This window comes from Amphichorda felina (genome assembly GCF_050947745.1).
Source record: "Amphichorda felina strain 45539 chromosome Unknown scaffold_8, whole genome shotgun sequence".
Classification (NCBI taxonomy): domain Eukaryota; kingdom Fungi; phylum Ascomycota; class Sordariomycetes; order Hypocreales; family Bionectriaceae; genus Amphichorda; species Amphichorda felina.
Genome location: NW_028145042.1, coordinates 2,104,766 through 2,125,572, shown reverse-complemented (window position 1 = coordinate 2,125,572; position 20,807 = coordinate 2,104,766). Strand labels below are relative to the sequence as shown.

The 20,807-nt window shown below is 55.3% G+C and overlaps 6 protein-coding genes across 6 annotated transcripts; 2 read left to right on the top strand and 4 right to left on the bottom strand.

Moving 5' to 3' along the window:
• Positions 1–4,290: 4,290 nt before the first annotated feature.
• On the bottom strand, positions 4,291–4,800 carry ACO1O0_008329 (YbjQ family protein; the record flags this gene model as incomplete). Its single annotated transcript, XM_083197693.1, has 2 exons — positions 4,291–4,665; positions 4,720–4,800. The coding sequence occupies 2 exons, from the start codon at positions 4,798–4,800 to the stop codon at positions 4,291–4,293; spliced, it is 456 nt and encodes a 151-aa protein (XP_083047161.1).
• A 1,241-nt stretch (positions 4,801–6,041) lies between these two features.
• Positions 6,042–7,565, bottom strand: ACO1O0_008328 (uncharacterized protein; the record flags this gene model as incomplete). Its single annotated transcript, XM_083197692.1, has 2 exons — positions 6,042–7,280; positions 7,341–7,565. The coding sequence occupies 2 exons, from the start codon at positions 7,563–7,565 to the stop codon at positions 6,042–6,044; spliced, it is 1,464 nt and encodes a 487-aa protein (XP_083047160.1).
• Positions 7,566–8,637: 1,072 nt separating this feature from the next.
• ACO1O0_008327 (dipeptidyl aminopeptidase) lies at positions 8,638–11,542 on the top strand (the record flags this gene model as incomplete). Its single annotated transcript, XM_083197691.1, has 3 exons — positions 8,638–8,641; positions 8,720–11,395; positions 11,460–11,542. 3 exons carry the CDS (start codon positions 8,638–8,640, stop codon positions 11,540–11,542), a joined length of 2,763 nt encoding a protein of 920 aa, XP_083047159.1.
• Positions 11,543–12,108: 566 nt separating this feature from the next.
• Positions 12,109–17,369, bottom strand: CHC1 (clathrin heavy chain; the record flags this gene model as incomplete). Its single annotated transcript, XM_083197690.1, has 4 exons — positions 12,109–12,459; positions 12,515–16,747; positions 16,800–17,171; positions 17,283–17,369. The coding sequence occupies 4 exons, from the start codon at positions 17,367–17,369 to the stop codon at positions 12,109–12,111; spliced, it is 5,043 nt and encodes a 1,680-aa protein (XP_083047158.1).
• A 1,317-nt stretch (positions 17,370–18,686) lies between these two features.
• ACO1O0_008325 (transmembrane protein 6/97) lies at positions 18,687–19,332 on the top strand (the record flags this gene model as incomplete). Its single annotated transcript, XM_083197689.1, has 3 exons — positions 18,687–18,759; positions 18,817–19,203; positions 19,253–19,332. 3 exons carry the CDS (start codon positions 18,687–18,689, stop codon positions 19,330–19,332), a joined length of 540 nt encoding a protein of 179 aa, XP_083047157.1.
• A 196-nt stretch (positions 19,333–19,528) lies between these two features.
• ACO1O0_008324 (uncharacterized protein) lies at positions 19,529–20,474 on the bottom strand (the record flags this gene model as incomplete). Its single annotated transcript, XM_083197688.1, has 2 exons — positions 19,529–20,282; positions 20,350–20,474. The coding sequence occupies 2 exons, from the start codon at positions 20,472–20,474 to the stop codon at positions 19,529–19,531; spliced, it is 879 nt and encodes a 292-aa protein (XP_083047156.1).
• Between the last annotated feature and the right edge of the window lie 333 nt (positions 20,475–20,807).

The window sequence follows — 20,807 nt, the reverse complement described above, 5'->3', positions numbered from 1 at the left end:
TCTGTATGCGCATACGAGTTGCTCCAGGTTTCCGGGGCCGCGAAACCCGTCGACCTCCTGAGCCGGTCGTCCAAGAAGAAGTAAAAGTACAGCGTCTTGCATATTCGGCGGACGCGGGGGGTAAATTCATCCCCCTCATCAATGTCCTCATACCCATCTCTGGGCAGTGCCAGGCACGAAATTTTGCAGCGCAGGGCAAGGAGGAGACGTCCAAGTTGCCACATCAGCTCTGACGTTATACCCTGCTGCGGGCTCAGTTCTGGCGTGGTGCCCTGCTTGGGTCTCGACCCTGTCAATATCCCCTGAAGTTTCTTAAATTCTTCAAGTTCTAGCCGACGGCCGACAATTCGTGACAATATCGTCGCGACATAAAAGGGCCCCTCAGAGGACGGTTCGTCTGGGTCAAGTCTCTGCTGAGCCCCGTCGCTGCGGCGAACCAGAGCGAATGTTTGTGGACCAGTCTTGTCTATACACTGGATGAGTGCCTCGAGCCCATTCCGCTCAGCATTGTGGAACTGGACGCAGCGGCGCCATTGGCCGCCGTCTTTGTGCATGCTCTTGTTAACGAATTCGGACAAGCTTATGGACTCTAGTCCTCTGAGCTTTGACGATAGGTAGGTGTGACAGCTATTCAGCTCGATATCGTAGAGCCAGTCTTCCCCTACAGAGACACGAATGGCATCCCAAGACTGGCTTACGGCCTCAGTTTCTTGAAGAAGCCGTGTGCGATCAATAGTAGGCGGGACTTCAATGCGGCGCAGTCCGCTATCGTCACTGCGTGGGTAGAATATATGATGCTGGGCTATACAAGATATGTTAGTCACTGCCCACTGGCAGGTGGCAGGTTTTGGAGAACATACTAGTGTAGTAGTCCAAGGACGCTTGTGCCACGAGTTCAAAGAAATCCGCTCTGACGCAAGTGCATGGTTTCCCGTGTTTTTTGGCCACCTTCAAACATTGATCGCACTTGTCTGAGCCTGCAGCTATAAGACACTAGTCAAATGTCAGCGATGCGAAGTACCACCAGACAAATAGTAGACGACGAGCTGGCGCCTATACTCTCGAGCCAAGTACTCACAATGACTTTTTTAATCCTGCAATGAATGCAAGTGGAGTAATTCACCTTCTTCTGGCGAGTATGCTCCTTCTGCTGTTCCGTCATGGGCTTGATTCGTCCCCCTCGACGGGGACCTTTCGGCAATTGCGTTTGTTGCCGAGCAGGTTCTCTACTGATCCCGCCGTCATTCGCCGCAGTTGTCAAAGTGGGCGGTAATGGGGATCTTTGGGTGTTTTGAGGAAATGATTCAGGCACCTGTGTGTATCTACTACCGGGATTTGACCGAGAGCGCTGGCGATTGCGTGACATGCTCAGGCGTCTGGAATCGTTCCGTGTCGTTGAACGGCCCAGATGTAAATGGCGCGTCTCGTTCCCCCGTATTCGTTGTATGGGAGCCCTAGAGGAAGACGACGCGCTCATTGTATTGGATTGGATGCCGAAGTCGCATCCCGCAGGACTTGGTAGTTGAGTACTAGGGCCGTCTAGGGGAGACGTCAAGGCCAAGCCAGGGGAGGTTGGGAAGGAGTTGCCACTCAAGTTCCCTCCGTCTACGGGAGGCGTCAAGGCCAAGCCAGGGGAGGTTGGGAAAGAGTTGCCACCCAAGTTCCCTCCATCTAGGCCATATGGTTCATATGGTTCCATTAAGGAGGGCAGACTGCCATCATAATTGGGCCACTGAGGTGTCCGCGACCCAGTGGGGAGGGTATGCCCGTACCCAGTTCTATGGTTGTTCCAATCACGGAACGAATTTCCATTCTCCGGCAAGACGGAGGTATTGAACACCAAATCGTCGCCGCCTTGGTCCGACAAGCCTTCGCTGTCGGGGTGAAGATAGCTGCTCTCAGTCTCGGGCGGTCGCCAGAAGTCGATTTGAAATTGCGAATTTGGCGGGCTGAAATGTGGCGCTTCTCGGCTGCTGATACTGGTGTGCAGGGGACTCGGCGTGCCATAGCCCAGCGAGTAGTCCAGATCGAACTCTGACCTAGATGTATCTCCTATGCTAGAGGGAGGGCCGATGACTGTAAACAGCCGATCCGTTACGGAACTTTCATATGGGCCCCGCTGTTGGTAGGCATCGGGCCCAGGGATGAAGGGCAGTAGATTCGAGGTGTCTATTGATATGACTGGACGAGGTTGGTTCGCAGTGTTACCGACATCGATTCCCTGTAGCGGGTCATCTGGTTGCTCTGATGCTGCCGGTGTGTAACTTGGTATGGCATCATAGGAGGCGATGAAATCGTCACTGGCGAAAAGTCAGGTTCAGTTGAGTTCATCATGCACGGAATACCAAGTTGACCGCGAGAAACGTGAGAGACATACCCGTACCGAATTGCCGCTGTTGAATTAGGGTCTACGCCAGACCCCATTCCAGCCATGAAGTCCGCGTTGCTCATCATTACGGAGGGCTCCGAATCGTACCGAGTGTTGTAGCGGGTAGCATTGGTCGACCTTTGAGGTGGTCGTGAATGGTCTTCATTCCACGTCGGCTCCATGGTGTCTGTTAGTTAACACAGACGTGTCGTTGGCCACTACTGAGGGTTTTGCGGCAAGCCGAGTAGAGCGATATAGTTTGGGGGAGCTTGTGGTGATATGGGCAATGGCTTTCTGGCGTTGGATGCCCTGTCTGGTCGAGGTGCTGTACAACAAGCGGGGAACCAAGAGCACTGCCCAACCAGACCGCAAGTGGTTCGCTTCGCCTTGCCGAACCACGACAGCCCGGTGTGAGCTTTACAGGTCAAATAAGATTCAAAGCATTCGTCTGCTGCTCGGGCTCCGGATACTAGCTGGCAGAGGACCGTGCTGAGGTGTTGAGGAACCCCCGCCGAGATGTCAGTGTTAGCTAATTGCCTAGGCACATGGGCTAACAAGGTCGCAACGAAATCGAGAGACGTCGCGAGCACGCGGTTCATATATCGTAATTGAAAAAAATAAAAAATAAGGGGTGAATCGAAATAAGCGACGTGGGTCATTTGAGGCGGAGGTTCGCATATGCCAGGATTCTCTCTCGGTAGCAGTATTAGGAATGCTGTGCTGGTCAGGCCCAATCGATTTATCGACCGCTTCCTTCGTCAGTGACTGGACCGCAAAAGCAAATAGTGGAATGTGCACTTTCAAAATGCCCCCAGCCCAATGGTTATTCGGGGCTGGTCTGGACAACGGATACCACCCCAAGATCGATATAGAGCCGGTGTACGGGTCGGTAGGCGTAGACGTTAGGATCAACCTGGAAGACCGGCCGGTAGGAGCTTGAATCGACACTATTTCTTGTCATTCCTGACTGAAAACTTCCGATGAACCGCCTGGGCTATATGACCACTCGCTATTTGATATGAGACGCTCAGGCGAGAAGACTTTGGGCATCAAGAGACCAGAGACGATTACTGGATGGACACCCGCAAAAACCTGCAAGGCAACCGAGCTACTGTACTCCGTAGTAGGCGGAGATGTGGCAGCCAGTGTCAAGCAGGAAGTCAAGCAGCTCGACCACGGGTGGCTGTGCACAACCGAAATTCCCGTTCCAGGTGAGACATGCTAGCGGTGAGCTCATTGTGGCCGTGAAGTTTGCCGTATTCTCGTCCAGGGCGGTGCTCTATACTCTTGCCAGCTGCGGGGTATTAACGGCCATGCCATGCGGTATTACTACTACTCCGTACGGATAGAGTAGGCACGGATGTGGAAAGAAAAAAACAAAGTGCTAGGATCGTCTTGCTAGCCAGACTACCAAGACTTACGTCTCTTCCAATTGAATAGGTAAGGATGAGAGCTTTGAGGCGTGGTCGTTTGTGAGGCGTGGGGAAGCTCTTCGAAGGCAGCTACGGCTGGATCCTTTGACCCCTTGACGTAGTTCCAGTGGGAAAGTGCCATGGACAAAGTGGGAGGGCGCAGCACGTTCTTTCACTTGACGGGAAAGAGAAAACAACTCTTCAGTGGAAGAAGTTTCGAACGGCGGGAGATTCCGCACATGCCCGATCCTACCGCGTGGAAGCTTCTCACACTGTGCACAATTCTCTGCTACGTTGATAAGATCCCTTCGATCCAACTACTTATTCCGGCATGTGGCGCCCAAAGGCAGATTGAGCGGCTGAAAGAACAACGTAGTAAATGGCATTGCGCTGCACTAAAAATTACTTGAGAGAATCCCATATTCGACCACCGAATCCTCTATCCCAGGGTATAAACACATTCCTGAAAACGACCAATCACCAATTACAATCCCAACCCCAACCTCAACGCTAAGCCTCCTGGAGCTGGATGGCCACGGTGGGCGCATCTTCAATCTTCTCAACCACACAGGCTGTCCCGTAGGCGCAGGTCTGGGCAAAGCCGCCCAGATCGGAGGCGTCGAAGCGCAGGCAGATGATGGCGTTGCCGCCGCGTGACTTGGTCTCGGCGATGCAGCGGGACAGCGAGTCGTTGCGGCACGAGTAGAGCATGGACGTGAACCAGCGCAGCTCGCCGCCGGCCAGGCTCTTGATGACCATGCCCAGGCCCGCGGCAATGTTGCGGGAGCGCACCGTCAGGCCGTATACGGCGCCCAGCACCTTGACGATGCGGTACCCGGGGAGGTCCATCATGGTGGTGGTGACGATGCCTTCGGTTTCGGTGAACTAGCATGGGCGTGTTAGTCGCTGACACGTGGTGGCGCAATACAAGAGACATACGCAGTGTAGATCGGAAATTTGGGGAGGGACGTGGGCAACCTCTTGCTGGTCCTTTTCCTTGGTGGAAGATCCGAAACCCATTGTGGCGGTTGTTTGTTGTGTACAGCACGGATAAGCACGGATACTTCTGTTGTATAAGACAATGTTGACTGTTCAACCTCGTGCTCGTATTAATACTTGGTTGCTGGTTGATCAAAAGAAGTTTCAAGATTGGAGAAGGCGCCGACCCTTATATAGACATCTATCATAGCACGAAATAAAGGCCATATTGAATAATATCTCATGATTAGAGTTTCATAAGAAAGTCCCACAGTGTTACAGGGGTCTGATGTCACTGTATCGGGTCGCATTCATCGTATTAACACGATGCTTCTGAACCGGGTGGCTCAGCTCCCTGATGCCTGTCAGTGCCATCACTCTGTGGCGCCCCGGCAGGCTCCAGATACATCGCATCTCGTGACCTTAAGCTTCCTTCGCTACGGATACGGAACATACATAGGTAGTAGTAATGCGTGAATACCCGATGGGTCGACAATGTCCGTACACAGCCCCACTTCCAGCACCTCAGCCGTCGATACTGGCTGCATAGTTCAATCTCTTTCAACACCGAAAGGAACCACGGATGTTCCTCCTCAAGAGGCTCTCTCATCATGTGCAGAGTTACCGACGTACAGGAGCACAGACCCACAACCCAAGAATCTACCACAGCGCATGATGGCTCCCACCAAGACGAAGGATTGGAGAGTGCCCTGGACGAGGACCATTCAGGTCGCGAAACACTTGTCTGGCCATTGACATGAAGCCACGAAGCGTTGGCCCCTCCGACTGCTCTGAGATTGGCGTCGGTTGCCTTGATGCCTCCCGTCGCCGTCACCGCCCATCAGACAAATTGGAGCCCGCTTCTTTATCATCTCTCGTCTCTCAGTACGGGATGCGGGGCTAATGTTTCCGTCCTTTGGGGAGGAATCGATCTGAGCGGCAGCACCGACAGTACGCGTTTGCTAGACGCAACTCGACGATGCGAACCAAGCTAAGGATACGCTGAGGCGCGCTTTGATTTCTTTGCGACAGTTGTCAATTCAAATCTAATCCTCGTGGGCTTCGGCCTAAGCTCTGGGCTCAAGACACTGCCAACTTGGCGACCTAGGCCGGTCGAGTGCTTCAGGCCATCCATCTGTCGACTTGCAAGATCTGGCCACCTAGGTATCGGCAACAAAGCTGCCGAGGATGCAAGACACTCCAATTGTTCCCGACTTTTAAGGATGACGAAGAACTTGATTCTAGAGTAATGGCCTTCTTCTATCCCTTACCCTCACCCAAGCTTAGCCAAGCTTAGAGAGCGCATCTTCCATCTTGGGCCACATGACATTCGACAAGAACGCCATCGCATGCCTCGCCCCTCGCGCATCCTTACCCGACGAGATGATGTTCGGCCCCAGCTCCGAGCCCCCGAGCGCAAAGTCAAAGTCAATCAAGTCGGGAAGGCCTTCACCTGTCCCAACCACGGCGGGCGACAGGTCAATCGCCTGATACAGCTTAGCCTGGGCCCAGCTGTTCAGGGTAAAAAAGACCCCCGTTGGATCCCCATACAGCGGAATGGCACCGGCATCGCGCTCAGCCATGCAGGCCGCGACCTGGGCCTCAGTCGTCTGCTCTAGCAGCGCGGCGCGCAGGCGGGCGGCCACGACGCCCAGGGATGTCCTGGATGCCTCACCAGCCGAGGGGAAGAGGGTCCATGCCATCTGGAAGGCGTTCTGGACGTAGGCCGTGTCCGAGTCGAGGACAGGGAGGCGGTTGCGCATATCATAGATTCGCATGAGGTTGATGGGCCGGTCCTCGGGGAGTGCGCTGGCGATGGTGCGGGTGAGCCATGCGGTTACCATGTCGTCCTCGCTGACGAAGATCTTGGGGCCGTCTGGGTATATGGGGACGGAGATCTTAGCCTCGGCGATGATGGAGGTGAGGGCGTCGGGGGAGAGACTGATAGTTCGCCAGCGGGATTCAGGGGATGATGTGTCCCAATCAGGGTCGCTTGGTGGCGCCTTGCCATCATCGGGCATGAGGAACGCACTCTCAATCCTCTTGTCAGCGAGGACATATGGCTCGGCGGCCTCACGACATTCTCTAATGGTGTCAAGGGGATCGTTCCAGGCGCCGCCCAAAGGAGGGACAAGGTCCCCACGCCCACGCAGTACGTTGGACCATGCTCTCATCAGAGCCTCACTACCTCCGCCGTCCATAATGACATGCGAGTACTTGAGGACGACGAGCGTGGTATCAGTAAAAGTAATTACATGGAGACCAAAGATGGGCTCATCCGTCCTGGGGTCAACGTAGTCTTGAAGTGTTCGAGGCCACCCTTGGGGCACCAGGATGGACAAAAGATCATCGGGGAAGCCCGCAATAGCTGGCTGCACGCCCGACGCCCTCGTTGTCTGGGCGAGCTGGGAAAAGCCTGGGTGGCTATCAATGGGGATACTGAGAGCCGTCTGCTTGTAGCGAATTGCCGGACGCTGAGGCGTGACTTTGAGAGGAACATGGATCTCGAGCTTATCCTTGGCCTGCCTTTGAGTCAGCTTCTCTCTGTAGAAGGCGGCTATATCCATACCGGAAAGACTTACATTGAGTCTAAGCCGCCCTCGCAGCTTCTTCCATTCGCCAATTTGGAACAAATTCTCGAGCGCATCGCTCAGCTTGACCCCGTCCAGCACAGCGCGGTAACGTATCAGCCCCGTGTTGAGCATGACCCGGTTCAACGCCGTGTCGTCGAAGGCGTGGACCGGGAGCATCTCATCCACTCCGTCGTTCAGAATGGAGCCCATGTTGCTATCTCGTTGAACAACCATGGAAACGTGTCGGCGAGGATATGGGTTCTGAGCAGAGTAGACTGAAGGATAAAAAGTATCAGATATTTGGCTCATCTCGGAAGTCATCTGCCCCTTTGATCGCCTCCCCCTTCCGCCTCGCTGGCGATCAGTAGTCAGACCTGCTTTATCATCACAACCAAACCACACTACCAAAAGCGAGGGAACCAGTCATGCCGGATTTTCCTTTGTGTAGTTGTACTGTGGTAGCTGGACAATTTTCAAGTTGGCTGCTTGGGGTGTACGAAGTAACGGCTCGGGGCGATACATCCACGCCGGCAGCCCGGGCTCATGGGGTCCACGTTCATCATTTCGAGCCCCAATCCCCCATTGTCTCATCAAATACGTAGTACACACGACGGTTATCGGCCGTCGTCCAACTAGCTCCTCGGCAAAGGAGGAGAACACGGAGGTCATCGCATTATCCCAGAGACCCATCGTGTCTTTCTTTATTGCGAGGGGTGTAAGAAGCAGGGTACGGTACATGCTCGCCACAAGATCGATGATGTTTCCATTTTATGCATATGACCCTGGGCTATTCGAAATCAGGCTTGCAAAGATGGACGGAGCCGTGGTGTCAAGATAGACCGGAGTAGATGTCTCGGAGGTGGCCGTCAGCCGCGACTCGAACATGCAGAAGACCCCCGTGGCTCCAGTGGTGAGGACGCTTAGAGCAGAAGCAGGCAAGGCCAAGAAGAATAAAAGCCCAAAGCTAGAAGTAAGTCAGTATAGCCCCAAGACGCGGCGTTGGACAATGGAAGTGGGAGACGAGAGAAGTGAGGGTCGTATTCGTAGATTGGTACCGGGTAGCCAGAACTGCAGTACTTCTCATTACGTACCAACAGGGAGGTGGATAATAATAGCTGTACACGTCATGCGGCGCGTTCCGAGCTCCCTTATTCAGACGCTACTGAAGCTTATTGAATCCTCAATATACTGGGTCCAGAACCACGAACAGCTCTCCCTCGCCCTCAAGGGCACGCGACACACACCAAGAAAGCCGTCTCTAGCTCCCACGACGTCCAAGGCGTCCAAGATCCGGCCTCTCACCACCATGCGTACCACAAAACCCGTCTAACCACCCAAGACACGAACCATCCCCTCTCAGCAGGATCCCCCAACGACCCGCAAGCCAGCGACCATGCCCCCCAGAGAAGCCCCTGTCTACCGAGGGGACCGAGCCAACCCCGAGAGCGAGCCTCGCCTGTCCCGCGGCTCCCTCTCCTCCGTCTCCACCACCAGCCTCGTCTTCGACCGCATCCACGAGGAGACCGAGAAGCAATCGCTGCGCCGACAGAAGAAGGAACTCGACGGAGAGGATCCCCTCGGGGAGGACCGCGACGATGCCGACCTTGAGACGGGCCCCTTCCTCGGTGGCAACCGAGATGAGGCCCAGGAAGATCCTCCACGCCGCCAGCCCATGGACAAGAAGCTACGACGAGTCCTCATCATCGTTGCCACCGTCCTCGTCGCCGGCTGGTTCGCCTCGCTGGCCATCTTCCTCGTCCGTGGCTCGTACAAGCACCTCAGCGAGACGGAACACGACCCAGACGCCGACCGTCGCGCTGGCAAGAAAGTGACTCTAGATCAGATCCAGTCTGGGTTCTGGCTGCCCACGTCTCACAGCATCAGCTGGATTGCCGACCCGGACGGTGCGGATGGGCTGCTACTGGAGGAAGGGGCTAAGGGCAAGGACTATCTCGTCGTCGAGGACGTGCGAGCTGGCGGTGATGAAGCCGCCTCGAGTGATGCCCACGAGACGCGCACGCTGATGAAGTCGTCCAGCTTCACCTTCGGCGACGACTCATTCAGGCCCCAGTGGAACGAGCCTAGCCCGGATCTCACCAAGGTCCTGCTGGCCGTCAACCGCGAGAAGAACTGGCGCCACTCCTTCACGGCAACCTACTACGTCTTCGATGTCGAGTCTCAGAGAGCCGAGCCCCTCGTGCCCCTCGACCCCAAGGCCCGCGTCCAGCTCGCCAGCTGGAGCCCCCAGAGCGACGCCATTGCCTTCACCAGGGACGACAACAACCTCTATATTCGGCGCCTGAAGGAGGACGACTCAAAAGACCATGGCAAGGTCGTTCAGGTGACCCGCGACGGCGGCGCAGAGTGCTTCAACGGTGTCCCTGACTGGGTCTACGAGGAGGAGGTCATCCAGGACCGCGGCGCCACATGGTGGTCCTCGGACGGGAAGCACCTCGCCTTCCTACGCACCAACGAGACGGGTGTCCCAGAGTATCCGATACAGTACTTTGTCTCTCGACCTAGCGGAGAGGAACCCGCCGAGGGCGAGGAGAGATACCCCGAGGTCCGCCAGATCAAGTACCCTAAGGCGGGTGCCCACAATCCTGTTGTACATGTTCGCTACTACGACCTCGACAAGGACGAGGTCTTTGGCGTCAACGCCGACGATGAGTTCCCCGACGACGATCGCATCGTCAATTTTGTCGTCTGGGCCGGGCCCAGCAAGGTTCTCGTCAAGCAGACGAACCGCATCAGCGATGTGCTCAAGGTCATCCTTGTCAATGTGGAGCAGCGCAAGGCCCGAACGGTGCGCTCTCGCGACGTTGCCAAGGAGGACGGCGGCTGGTTCGAAATCTCTCACCAGATGACATTTGTGCCTGCGGACCCAGACAATGGCCGCCCCGATGACGGCTACGTCGACTCTGTCATCCACGAAGGCTATGACCACATTGCTTACTTCACGCCCCTTGATGCCTCAGATCCCATCATGCTCACATCGGGGAAGTGGGAGGTGGACGAGGCGCCTTCGGCTATTGACCTTGCGGGTAACCTTGTGTACTTTGTCGCCGCCAAGGAATCCCCCATCCAGCGCCACGTCTACTCGGTCAACCTGCTCGACGGCTCCAACCTCAAGGCGCTGACCGACACCGAGAGCGAGGCCTACTACGCCGCCTCCTTCTCCACCGGCGCCGGTTATGTCCTCCTGACCTACCGCGGCCCCCGTGTCCCCGTCCAGCACGTTGTATCTACGCCCTCAAATACGGTCTCCTACAACCGAACCATCGAGGACAATGCCGCGCTCGCCGATCACGCCCGCAACCACGCCCTTCCCATCCTCAAGTACGGCGAAATCGAGCTCGACAATGGCGTCACCGTCAACTACGTCGAGCGCCGCCCGCCGCACTTCGAGCCCAACAAGGAGTACCCCGTCCTCTTCCAGCAGTACTCCGGGCCGGGCTCCCAGCAGGTCACCAAGAAGTTCGCCGTCGACTTTCAGTCGTACGTCGCCTCCGCGCTAGGCTACGTCGTCATCACCGTTGATCCCCGAGGCACCGGCTTCCGCGGCCGCGCCCACCGCGTCCCCGTGCGCTCCCAGCTGGGCGTCCTCGAGGCGCAGGACCACATCGCCGCGGCCGCCCACTTCGCCTCTCAGAAGCACATCGATGCGTCCCGCCTCGCCATCTGGGGGTGGTCCTACGGCGGCTTCACGACCCTCAAGACGCTCGAGCAGGACGCCGGGCGCACCTTCTCGTACGGCATGGCCGTCGCGCCCGTGACCGACTGGCGCTTCTACGACAGTATCTACGCTGAGCGGTACATGCGCCTGCCCGACGACAACGTCGACGGCTACGACGCCTCGAGCATCCGCAACGCATCGGCCCTGGGCGACAGCGTGCGCTTCCTGCTCATGCACGGCGTCGCCGACGACAATGTCCACTTCCAAAACTCCCTCACCCTGCTCGATGAACTCGACATGGCCGGCGTCGAGAACTATGACGTCCACGTCTTCCCCGACAGCGACCACGGCATCTACTTCCACAATGCAAACCACATTGTCTTTGACAGTATGTCTCAACTCCTCGTTTCTTTTCATCTTGACGCTGTATCTTGCTAACGTGTAGTGCTTAGAATTGTCCAACTGGCTCATCAACGCCTTCAACGGCGAGTGGCTGACGGTGGCCAACGCCAAGCCGAACGGTCAGAAAGAGTAAGTACTCGTAGTCTACTGAGTTTTCGGAGCATATATATATACAATATATCATGTGGAAGAAACACAGCTCGAGCATTATTGGGGTTGTGAGATTCAATGCCTGGGAACGGGTGCTAGGCGTTAAGGGATACTTTTACAAGCACGGTCCAAGGAGCGCATATCTGAACGAACCGATCGATGTACTACTACTGCCTTATCATACACATACATACAACAACAAGATGGTCAACGCTTTACGCGATGCACCTGACTCGAATCTCTTCACCTCAAGTCTAGCTGTCGTAAACGCTGATACAAATCGAGGACAAATGAAACCTTCCTAGTCATCAAGTGGACCATTCGCCATCTAACTTTAGACGCATAGTGCCATCGAGACCGACGGAAACCTGAACCATCTTCGCCAACCCCTTGCCTTTCTCATAACTACCAAGCAACACAATATGATTACAGTGGTAACTAGCCGGAACTCTCAAACGCGCTCCCGGTCACTTGCGCAGGCTCTCAAAATCAGTAGAGTCCAGGCGGTTTAGTCTGTAGGGGCCATAGCCTGTGGGCCTGGGTCAGTCCCTAGTAGCCATAGCCGGTGGGCTGCGGCGCGAAGCCGTTGGGCTGCCCGTACGGCGCGGGTGCAGCAGCGCCGCCAGGCCCGGCTGTGATCATGAGTCGGGAGCCGCCGAGGATAGGGGTGTTGTCTTCCGTCTTATCCTGCTCCTTCTCCTTGGACTTGCGTGCCTCGTTGTCGGCCTTGAGCGTGGCAAGTTCCTTGGTTTGCTGGGCGAGCATGTTGATCATGTAGGGCATGGTGAAGTCGTTAAGGCCGTGACGCCATGACAGCTCAAGAACGATATCGGGGCGGATGAGGTCGTTGCAAGCGTAGAGCATGCCAGTGTAGCACTCGCGGTGACCAATGTCGACGAACTATGATATATGAGTAATGGTTCATTGAGTTAGTTGAGGGTAAAAGGAAACTTACGTATCGCAGGAGATCCTCCACAATGTCGTTCTTGCCAGACATGGCGGCCGTCTCGATGGCGTCCTTGTAGAGCTTATCTTGCTTGGACAGGGCAATAGACTTCTCCCAGCGCTTGTTCTTGCGGTAGATGTTGGCGGCAATCTGGCGGAAGAAGATGAGGTCGTGCTTCTCAAGACGCCCAGCCAACTCGACGGCATCATAGTTGTCATAGTTCTGCACGGAATCGCGCAGGGTCTTGTAGTCCTCCTCCTCAATCAGGAGATCATTGACAGCCTCGTTGACAATGCGCTTGTTCTGGGACTGCACGCTGAGCAGGAAGGGCTTGATGAGAGGCAGGTCATCGTTCTTCTGGAAAATCTTAACGACGCGGTTGACATCGATGCGAGGCGTCAGGGCAGCCAGAAGATCGGTGAGCAGCGAGGGGTGCTGCTCCACGTAAAACTTGATAGCCCGGTAGTAAATCTCCAAGTTGGCCACCTTGACGACAATCTCCTTGAACTGGGTGTGGTCCCAGGAGTTCTCGGGCCGCTCAATGACGGCCAGAGCAGCATTGTCAAACTCGTCATAGTGGTAGTAACAGAAGACAAGCTCCGGCCAGAGGTTAGCCTCCTCGCAGGCTCGGATCATCTTGGGCATGTTCATTCTCGACCAGAAGATCTTGATGTGCTCCATAAGACGCTCAGGATGGTACTTAGAGAGTGCGATACCCAGCTCAGTGAACATGCCCATGTGTGCACGCTCGAGACCAAGGCCTTGCTCAAGGAGGTTGATGAGCTCATCGAAGTAACCGTTGCGCTCGTATTCCTTGACAAGCTCCTGGAGCTGCTCAGCATCAACAATGAGGTTGAGACCGCAGATCTGCGCAAGACGGAACTCCTTCTTGTTGACGCAGGCGTCATGCACCTGCTTCCAGACCTTGATGTTATTCGCCTTGCGAGCGCAGTCCACAGCGGCCTGGTAGTCCTCAAGGTGCACCAGCGTTGTAGCAAGCTTTGCCCAGTTGGAGATGCTGGAATAAAAGATCTTGGCAGCCTCGTAGAAACCTTCCTCGTAGGCCTTGTCGCCAGATTCCTCCACATTAGCAACGTTGGTAGCACGGAGGAAATCCTCGAGCTCAGAGAGCTGGTCCAGACGGGCGTAGCAGAAGGCGAGCGCCGTGTCGATAGCGGGCTCCCTCAGTGTCTTCCGAGCCATGCGCAGGTACTTGACGAGGTCCTCATTCTTGCCAGCGTGTGTGGCAATCTCAATGACCTCCTCGTAGTTCTTGGGGTCATCGGCCTTGATGTAAGAGTCGATAGCGTCGGTAATGCGCAGGCCATCGAGCTGGGCCTTGGCAACCTTGCTCCAAACCTCGGGCAGGTCGACCTCTTCGGCATAAGCCTGTGCACGATCAATGCTCACAACATGGTCGACTAGTACGTCGACAGCGGCAGTCTTGTTGTCGGCCTTCTTGTAAATCTCAAAGGCTTCCTCGTGGAGGCCAACCTCGATACACGAAGTTGCGATGTCGTCCGCATTGTAGCCGTCGAGCTTGTGGATGTAGTCCATGACACGAGCCTTGTCGGCCTTAGCGGCGGTGAAGAGGAGCAGGTTCTGGAGGTTCTGGTTGTCGCTGAAAGGCGATGGCTCCAGAACAATCTTCTCGAGAAGGTCAATAAGCTCAAGAGGAAGATCGTTCTCGAGGAACGCAGAGACAGCCACCGAGACCTTGGCAGGGTCTGTCGACTCGGGGACAGCGGTGGCGGTGACCTGGTCAACGACTGAACGACGGTGGATATTGTTCTCACTCAGCACGAATCGCCAGAGCTCTGGGTCGGATCTCTCGAGTAGGTAGCGCGCCTGTGCCCTGTACATGGAGTTCTCGTTGGTGATATTTACGAGCTCCAAATCGTTCTGGCCCTTGGAGTAGGCAATGTACGCGAGGTTGGGATCACGCTTCTCGCAATACTTACCAACCGTCAAGGTGTCATACTGGTCGTTCTCCTTGAGGAATTTCTCGGGGTTGTTGTTGGAGTCGATGTAGATCTTCGCCAGAGCGTTGAAGACGGCCTGCTGCTGGTTTCCAGCCTGGAGGGTAGCCTCGAGGAACGGAAGCAGGAGCTTGAGTCGGTTGCGGGACTCAACCTCGGACACCAGCTCATCGATGTTGATCTGCTCGGCGTTGACGGTGCTAAGCAGCTGTTTGATGATGTTCTCATCGCAGTCGACGTCAAGGAGGCCACCGATAACGGCGGGGGTCCTTCCAGGATTGACGCGCTGGACGTACGATTCAATGGCCTGGAACTGCTGGTTCTGGTAGAGAAACAGGATCAGGTCGTGGACGAAGTTGAACCGATCGCAGACAATGATCAGAGGAAGCTGCTCTGGGAGTTTGGCCTCTTTGAGGAAGTTCTTAACCTTTTCGGGGTTGTAGCTGTTGCTGTCACGGCAGATACGCTCCACTTCGTTGAACTGGCCCATCTTGGTGGCGGCTTCAATGTACTTGAAATGAACATCAGGATCCTCCGACAGGTTGACGATGCTACCCAGGTAGTAGAAGAGACCCTCAGCCGTCTTATACTTCTCAAACAAGTCAATGAGACGGACAGCGCCAAGAAGCTCAGAGTACTTCGTGGCAATGGTGACCACAGACTGGAGGTTCTGGCGAATGTTGTGCTTCATCATGGCATCCAAGCAGTCAAGAGACTGCTCAACCGACAGCTTGCCAAAGAAATTGGTCAGCCACTCAGGGTTAAAGTTGGCAGTGCCAGGGAGATTGACGACGACCCGCTTAATGGCTTCGGGGTCCTCGTAGAGCTCCAAAGCCTTCTGGGCAAGACCAGCCTGTTCGCATAGATGGGCAATGCGAGGCTTGTCAAAATGGGTGAACATTTCATTACCCAAGATGGCCTCGGCAACCTGGGGAGCGTGCATAAGGTTCATTTCCAACAGCCGGGTCTGGAGGCGAGCGTGCTCCGGCTTGTTATCCTTGAGGGCATCCAGCAAGAAAGCAGTGGCCTGCTGGATCATTCCCTGGGACTGGAAGATATCGCAGACACGCTCAAAATCAACCAGGGGACCCTGTTCGCTGTTCGCGAGGGCAGTGGCAAACTCTGCGCCCTTCTCGGGGTTGACCCTGATGATGTGCTGAAGCAACTGCACGTAATCGGGTTGATACCCGGTCTGGGTCGAGTATGGTAGTATCTTGTCGAACTGGCCTGTCTCAGCAAAGCCAGCAACAACCTTGTGGGGCACATTGGCCTTGAGGTAGATGGTCAAGGCCATGTTGACATCGTAGGGCCGGACCATGTCACCCAACTGCTCGGAGCAGTCCAGCTTGTTCTCACCGAGCCACTTCTCCAGCAAGTGCTTGCGGTTCTGGGCGAGGACAGGCTGAGCCAGCTCTATTGTCTCATGTCGGTTGAGAGCGCCCTTGTCGAGGAGCATCCCAAAGTATTGCAGCGTGTACGCCATCTGGCCAGGCGCAGCAGGCAGTCGCTTGAATTTCTCAATCGTCTCGGCAGTGCGAAGGAACCCGCGTGGTGAGTTGGCGGCAATCTTGGCAGCCTCAGCATAGTTTCCCGAGTTGAACAGCTGGTCAAACTGCTTGGCGTAGAGATTGTCTGCGCCCGGCAGTCCTGCCCTGGAAGCAAGCTTGATGGCGATTTCGGTGTTGGCGGGGTTCTGCAGAAGATATGGGATAGCATTCGTGTCATCAACCGTGACAAAGAGCACCTGACCCTTGCGGTTGATACCCACGAGGCCCGTAGATTCGGCATCCGTGCAGGTTGTGAAAATAGTCTCGCTCGAGATGCGGTTCATGAAAATGCAGGTACCAGTCTCGAGGTCGTAAAGGTGGATGAAACCGTATTTGGTGACCATGAATACGACACCATACTTCTGTGAGACCTGCAGAGCAACAGGGAAGTCGTTGGTCGCTTCGGGAGGGAAGAAGATATCCACAGCTTTTTTCTGGAAGACAGGATTCGACTCGGGGTGATCGACCTCGACGATGTGGAGCTTGGCACCGGTGGCGGTACGAACGGCAAAGCTGAAGAGCTTTGTATCCTGAGGAGCACCCTCCAGTCGCAGAGAACCGAAGGCCGCAGCATGACCCTCGATGGCCTGGCTGATGCCGCGGTCCTTGGAATAGAGCTGCATCGCACCGGCAACTCTGCCCTGCTGAGACGAGATGCCGACCACGACCATCCATTTTCCGTCCTCATTAACGCGGTAGTTGATAATCTGGCAGCCCTTCACAGAAGTTAGATGAAATACGCGGCGAAAAATTCACAAGGCCACATACACTGAGGTTGTTATTCCGCTCAAACATCTTTACGGGTGCCTCCTGACCATCCTCGAAGATGTCCCAGTGGTACACAGAGGAGGTGGTAACGAGACCGATGGCCCTCTCGCTGATCCACTTCCAGAACTGGACGTCCTCATTCATGGTGCAGGACTTGAGCTTTTTCTTCTGTTCTAGGTCGAAGATCTGGAGGGTGCGAGACTGGGCCTTGAGGGCAATGATCTGGCGATTCCAGTGCATAATAGCACTGTCGGCCTTGATCGGCCTCCGCGTGACGTTGTTGCCATTCTTAAGCTCGATAATGACAACCTCGGGGGAGGCATCTTCGCTCTTCTTTTCTCGGATACACACGTATGAGTCGGACTCGAGTGTCTGTAAGGCACAGGAAGATTGCGTTAGCCAGCTGGCGGGGTGGGAAAGGTAATGAAATCAGCCGAGGAGATGCATTGCACTGCATCGTCGGCAGCAGGGAGAAGAGCTTACGCAGGAGTTGAAGCCGATGGATTGCGCATCGACGCCGGTGCTGGTGAGCTGGACCAGCTCCTGAAATTTGATAGGCAACGGCGCCATGACGACAGAGTAGCCGACAATCAGATAAAGTGAACCGTCGTCAGCCCGATGCTCCTAGCGACGAGTGGGAGCAAAATCGTCCCCGGATTACTGCGGACGATCAAACTCGGCCAGGGCAATGCTTCCATGCGCCGCGCAGCAATCAAAGGGGGAGGTCGCCGGTGAGGTGGAAAGGAGACGACGGCGAAAGGATCGAATGAGAAGATTACGGGAACTAGAAAACAGACAACGCGGGTTTGTTCGTGACAGCGACTTCCTTGCAAGGTTGCAAGCCGGGGGTTGGAGTCGTGTCGTTGTCGTGGAGAGTCGTCAGATTAAGGAGGAGGGTGTGATGATGTTGAGGTGGAAAGTTCCAGGTTGTTTTGGCTGCTTGGAACCTGGAGGCAGGAGCTTGGTGGTGCCTGCCCAGTGTTCAAGCAAGGTGCCCCCGTTGGAAAGTGCCCCCCGGCGCTGACGGAGCCTGAGTGGGCTAGCACGAGCACTTGCTACGTACCAGGCGCCAGCTGTTCCACGCCACACCTACCCAGTGCCCATGGAAGGTGGAGCCCATCTAATGCCTCAATGGCCAGCATGCAGCCAATGACAGACCAGATGGGGAAAAGGATGATCCGCTCCCCAGGAATGAGGATCCAGACACGTTGTCAATTGAGGCTGTCTGTTTGTCGGAGATGGGCTGGCTGGTGGTCAAATATGTGTGGATATTTCCGTTCTCCTGAAGTTGAATGTACGACGAATACCAATCAGCACTCTGAGGCGGTGCGCTGCACTAGGTACGACTACTAGTAGTAATATTCATAGATACTGCTCATGCGAGTAGTGTGTATATAATATTTGTATAATTTTGTGGATTGAATTAACCTACTCCGTACTATGTAATTGGTTGTTTAAAGTGATTATTAGACCCCTTTTGCCCTCACATTAAACTTTGCTACTACATTGGTAGGCCTTCGTCATGCTTAGCTATGGACTCGTTAAAACGCATCATGTCAAACTGGGCATTCGCCTGCATGCTTGAACAGAAGTTCCTGATCTTTTTACCCACAAAATATTACTTCTGTCAGTATCTCACCAGGATTTGATTAAATCAGAGAGCGGGGTCTTAGACAAAAGCGACGCACTCAACATGGTTGAAAACGGCGTTGCCATAGTGGTGCTCTAGGGTAGGCAATATACCAGGGAGCACAAGGAGCAACGGCTTGGGAGTGGAACTAAGCTTTACACACATCAACTAACTACCAGCGCGACTGACGATCGTCTTCCGCAAATGTGTCTATCCAAGTGATTATCTTCCGATTCTTTTTTTCAAATAAGCTGAAGATGGCGCTTTCGGAGCAACGCCGCGATTGGGCGTACCTGCTCATCATCGGCACACAGCTCTTTGGGATGCTGGGTAGGTCCTCCTGGCGCACTTATTGTAATGGATACCGTAGCTCACTAAGTATACAAGCTCTCGATCTTGTCGGGTTCTACCCCAAGGCCCTCTGGGAGGACCCATCGGCACCCCTCCACTTCCTCGTCTCACTCCGCGAGACATACGTTAGCCTCTCGGGCGATCCCTTCTTCGCCCATCCACAGCACGAGCCATGGTTCGAGGCCTTCCTGTACATTGAGGCTGCGGCGCAGTTCCCTCTCGCCGTCTATCTCGTGTATAAACTGGCCACCTCAAAGACAACCAACGCCGCAACTGAGCTCGCCGGCCTGGCGTTTGGGTGCCTCACTGGCATGGGGTCTGTGGTGTGTTGCTATCACCTGTGGCAATTGGGCGAGGATATGGTGGGCTCTCAGCAGAAGATCATGTTGATTTACGGGGAATATCTCCCGTTCGCCATTATTCGTGAGCTGCCTTTGGTCATGACTGCTACGTATCACTGATCGAGTTTTAGCAATCGTCATGGGATTCGACATGCACCAGAGACTGCTGTCCCGTACCAATAGCGTCGAAACCAAGGCAAAGAAGCAATAAGTGTAAAAGAGACGGAGAATTCTCACTCCGTCCCGCCTGCTGGGCATGCACGTGCATACTGCTACTATACAGGAGCTCCTAATCTTCTCCGAGAAAGCCGCCTTGCGATACATAAACACATAGACTAAGCTTTGTACAATATCAACCGTGAAACTCCATCCTAGTCACCCGAGACGCCGTGAATGCTGCAAACAAACTAGTCTATTCTCTTGGAGTAGCCCCATCCGTTGCCCACGCCCTTGTTGTTCAGGCCGTAGCCCAGGGGAGTGGCACCTCCCATGGGCCGTCCCTTGAGTCTCCTGGGGAGGATGACGCCAAGCGTGTACATCCCCGCCGCCAGGGAGCCCGCAATAAAGGACACGATGCTGTAGAAGATGGTGCTGGCGTAGATGTGGCCACCCAGACCCTGCCACTCGACACGGCCCTCCGTCTTGGGCAGCGCAGGCGTCGGGAACCAGCGCACCGAGAAGCTTAGGGGCAGGGGGTCGCCGATGACGAGCTTGCGGGTGAAGGAGCCCTCCATGTGGCTCAGGGGGCTGGTGCTGTACGCGATGCCCGAGTCGAGGACGCCGCTGTCGTGGGGGCGGGTGTGGTGCTTGGGCGTGCTGTGCAGCAGGACGTTGAGGTGCGTGCTGATGTGCATATGGCTAAGCTGTAGGGTCCCCGCGAGTGCGAAGACGAGGGGGATGTACTCCTGCTCAGGGGGCTTCTCGCCGACGACCTCGAAGTGGACGGGTGGCCTGGCGGGGATGCGGCAGGCGAGCGGGGCGTCGCTGTGGACGTAGAACTCGAGGAGGTGGAAGAAAGGGTCGTCGACGAAGGGGATGGTGCAGTTGACCTCACCCTCGGTGCCATAGTGGAACTCGAGCGACTTGCCCGTCTCGTTGCACACAGGAAAGGGGGCCCACTCGATCTCGTGGTTCTCGTTTTCGACGTGCTCGCCCGTCTCACTAGATTCGCATAATATCAGTGAGGTGTGCTCCAAGATGGGTTCATTCAAGGAATGAAGCTACGCACTGGCTGCGGTTCATGCACTCGACCTTGATAGGGGCGCCGTAGTGATACGATGGCAGCGCATCCTGGTGGACACCAGCGACAGCAGTGACCAGGGCGCCCAGGAGGGTACTGGAGGAAGCACGCATGTCGGCGATTCAATTGGGCATTGACGGTGTCTGGTTGTCCGGATCAGCAGAGGAAGAAGCCTCAAGCCATGGCGTTGCTGTCGAGACCGGATAGGGCTGCGGGAATGCCACCGTGGTAGAATTACCATTCCCACCATGGATGGACGTTGCATTGGATGTTGACTGCATGCGGTACCTTGCAGAATCACGTGTTTGCAGCTATCTGAACGTGGGGCATCTTCGACTCCAGATGCCCCTGAGAATCCCTGAACATCAACATATCCAGTGACGAGTTGTAACACGCGATCCTACCCTAGTTTATGAAACATTTGGATCATGGGTATGCCCTTGAAC